This window comes from Camelina sativa, chromosome 11, assembly GCF_000633955.1.
Source record: "Camelina sativa cultivar DH55 chromosome 11, Cs, whole genome shotgun sequence".
Classification (NCBI taxonomy): domain Eukaryota; kingdom Viridiplantae; phylum Streptophyta; class Magnoliopsida; order Brassicales; family Brassicaceae; genus Camelina; species Camelina sativa.
In genome coordinates this window covers 33,200,581-33,204,545 of record NC_025695.1, presented here as the reverse complement: position 1 = coordinate 33,204,545, position 3,965 = coordinate 33,200,581, and the positions used below count along the sequence as shown (strand labels likewise).

At 38.4% G+C, this 3,965-nt stretch overlaps 1 protein-coding gene across 1 annotated transcript; it reads left to right on the top strand.

The window, feature by feature from the left end:
- On the top strand, positions 1,346 to 2,611 carry LOC104728603. The gene has a single exon (XM_010447561.1). The coding sequence runs from the start codon at positions 1,346 to 1,348 to the stop codon at positions 2,609 to 2,611; it is 1,266 nt and encodes a 421-aa protein (XP_010445863.1).

Sequence of the window (3,965 nt, the reverse complement as noted above, 5' to 3'; positions counted from 1 at the left end):
AAAAAAAAAAAAAAAACGTTAGTTATGAATAAGTTCGTAAAGGTCACTAACCATAAGAAATTAAACCAAATAAACATAGGGAACATATTTAGACTGGACTTTTGTGTAATAGGCCCAATGACACTCATGTACAAAATTTTAAAATTCTGGAAAATTAAACAAAAATTGAAAGCCAATGTTTTAGTCGGCAAGTTCCTTCCAGGTAAAATTTTCAAGTCGGTTCAGTAAGTGACTTACATAAACTGACGTTCTCTGGCGTGTTTTTTTTTGTAGTGATTATGGTAATTTTAGTAAGTATTTCTATATATTTGAAAAAAGAAATTTGTATATGGAATTAAAAGTGTTTGACAAGAAAAATAATAGAATTATACAAATGAAAACTAATTAAAATGTTGAGAATAATTGTATTGTAGGTTACATTTGATACAAACATCAATGACTCTCGGATAAATCAGTATCACTCCAACATTCACTACAAGAAAACATGGCGAATTCGGACGGATTTTCTGACGAAAAAAATCCGTAGGAAATTTCCGACAGCTTTCCAAGAGGTTTCCAACATATTTCTGTGGAAATTCTAAGGAAACGACGATTCTCAGAAAACCCTCGGAAATTTGTTATTCCGTCGGTAATATCTTGGAAATTTCTGACGAAAACCAGGTCGTCGGAAAATTGTCGGAAATATTTCAAAACTTCCGACAGCTTTCAGAGGGAAAGAAGACCGTCAGTATCTTCTAACAGATTTCCAACGGATTACTGAGAACTTTGCGATTTTATCCGTTGTGATTATATCCGTTAAGATTATATCCGTTGCGATATAGCCGTTGTGAATATATCCGTTGAATGTGACCGTTAAATTTTTAAAAACCCTCGGAAATCCGTTGGAAATCTCTTGGAAATTTTGTGTATATATATTCAAGTTATGATTCACTTGTTTGGTAAACGAAAATATACACAATACCAACAATATCAACAATAATGTCTTCTTCAGATCCTTATGGTTATTTTCGTTCATGGATGGATAAACCTAGATATAGTGAAGAGACGGACAAACTTACAGAATAGTTCAAGGAAGGTCTTAGACAATTCATGTTATTTGCGTCAAACCAGAGCATAACGCGAGAAACAGGTACTATATCTTGTCCTTGTCCAAAATGTCAGAATTATAAAAATCTGGAGGTCCATTAGTAAAGAAGCATTTGTTTAGGGATGGATTTATGCCGGGTTATAAGATATGGTTTTCGCATGGAGAAAGTGAAGCAATGGTAGATTATGGCAGTATTAGTCAACATTATATTTCGGGTAGTGTAGAAGAACCATAGAAGTAGATGTAGGTACATTTCATATGGAGAACGATGCGTTTAGGGAAAATGCACCCTCATTAATTCAGGATGGAAATAGAGTAGAACAGCCGAATTTAGAAGCCCGAAGATTCTTTGATATGTTAGATGCGGCAAATACGTCATTGTATGATGGTTGTAAGAAGGGTCATTCACCATTATCAGCTGCAACTAGGTTGATGGGCATAAAGACAGATTGGAATTTATCAGAGGGTTGTGTGGATGAGATTACTGATTTTGTGAAAGAAATTTTGCCAGAGAATAATCTTTCACTATGTTCGTACTATGAGGTGCAGAAACTCGTAGTTGGACTTGGTTTGCCATATCAGGTGATAGATGTGTGCAGTGATAATTATATGATTTATTGGAGAGAAGACGAAGGCCGCACTTCATGTCGTTTTTGTCGTAAACCTCGGTATCAGGACACAAGTGGAAGAGTTCCCATACCATATAAAAGAATGTGGTATTTACCGTTAGCAGAGAGGTTGAAAAGATTGTATCAGTCAGAGCGTACATCAGGAGCAATGAGATGGCATGCAGAACATACATCAGACGGTGTAATTGCGCACCCATCGGATGCAGAAGCATGGAAACATTTTCAGTCACTCTACCCTGGCTTTGCGTATGAGCCAAGGAACGTTTATCTTGGTTTGTCTACAGATGGTTTTAATCCTTTTGGGAAACATGGGAGGCAATATTCATTGTGGCCAGTTATCGTGACACCTTATAATTTAACGCCATCTTTGTGTATGAAACGGGAGTTTCTATTTCTCACCATTCTTGTTCCAGGTCCAGATCATCCGAAGAAAGCACTTGATGTTTTTTTGCAGCCATTGATATATGAGTTACAAATGTTATGGGAGCATGGTGTAGAAGTGTTCGATGTTTCAATGAACCAAAATTTCAACATGTGGGCGATGCTTATGTGGACTGTAAGCGATTTTCCAACCTATGGTATGTTATCTGGATGGACAACGCATGGACGGTTAGCTTTCCCGTATTGTCAAGATAACACCGATGCAATTCAGCTGAAACACGGACGTAAAACGAGTTGGTTTGATTGTCACAGACGATGGCTCCCTGAAGACCATCCTTATCGTTGGAGCACCACATTATTTAAAAAGAACAGACAAGTCTTTGATAGTCCACCTCCTGAGTATTCTGGCGAAGAAATTTTGAATCAATTAAGAGATTTGGGTGCTGAGAAGACAGTGGTTTGCGGTGGTAATGGGCACGATATTGTTGATGGATATGGCGATCATCACAACTAGCACAAGTTTAGTATCTTCTTCGAATTACCATATTGAAAGGATCTTTTGTTGAAGCACAATCTTGATGTCATGCATACAGAAAAGAACATTTTCGATAATCTCATGAACACCGTACTAAATGTTCCAAGAAAGACAAAAGACAATTTAAAGTCTAGATTGGACTTGCCTGATATATGTTCTCGAAGAAAACCAACACCGCGAAGCTTGTTTTAAACCGTACAAAGATTTATAAAGCCGACATACCTTAGTTGGATCATCACAATGAAAACCTTGAGATAATTTCTTGTAAACCTCCTCTGTCAAATCACCGTGTAAGAAAGCATTGTGTACATCCATTTGATGTACACACCAATCACGAGCAGCCGCAACACCAAGAAACAAGCGCACCGTACTCATCTTTGCAACCGGCGCAAAAGTCTCATCATAGTCGACGCCTTCTTGTTGACGATTACCCAATGTGACTAAACGAGCCTTGTATCTCTCAATTCTTCCATCGGATCGATATTTAATTTTGTAAACCCATTTGTTGCCAATTGCTCTCTTCCCAGGTGGTAAATCCACAATGGAAAACGTTTTATTGACCTCGAGGGAATCAATTTCAGCTGACATCGCATCACGCCACACCTTGTCAACCACAGCTCTGTTATATGTTGTGGGTTCCATTCCAGCAGTCACAGCAGCAAGAAAAGCTTTGTGAGATGTGGAGAAACGATGGCAATCAACATAATGCTCAATAGGGTAGAGAAATTTTGAGTTTTCACCCGTCATATCAGATTGTACACCAACAGTATTGGTAACAAAATTCTTTAGAGTTACCGGTTTTTGTTTCTTGCGGTGACCTCGTCCAAGAGCTTCTTTGGTCGCTGCAATTGCCGGTTCAACAAGTTGTTCTTGAGGCTCTATAGATGTCATATCTGGAGGTACATTCGCAAAAGACGAAGATGATGGTTGAGGAACAATTATTGAATCACTTACTTGAGGTGGATTTGACGGAGTTACTATTGGGCTTGTTTGAGTAGTAACAAAGATGACATAAGGAAAATCTGATTCAGCAAAGATGACATCACGAGAAACAAAGAATTTGTGTTCCTCCAAATCATAGAGCCTCCACCCTCGCTGACCATGAGGATACCCAACAAATACGCATCGCTTTGATCTTGAATCAAATTTATCTCCCTTATGATTTTGGTTGTGTGCATAGCACAACGATCCGAAAACGCGAAGATGAGCGTAGTTTGGCACCATCTTGTAAAGCAGCTCATAAGGAGATTTTCCGTGAAAAAGCACTGACGGAGTTCTGTTGATTAGATAAGCTGCAATCAGAATACATTCCCCCCCCCCCCCAAAAACCAAC

Excerpts from the sequence above, each read along its gene's own strand:
- LOC104728603 (XM_010447561.1), top strand. The coding sequence starts at position 1,346 with ATGGAGAACGATGCGTTTAGGGAAAATGCACCCTCATTAATTCAGGAT.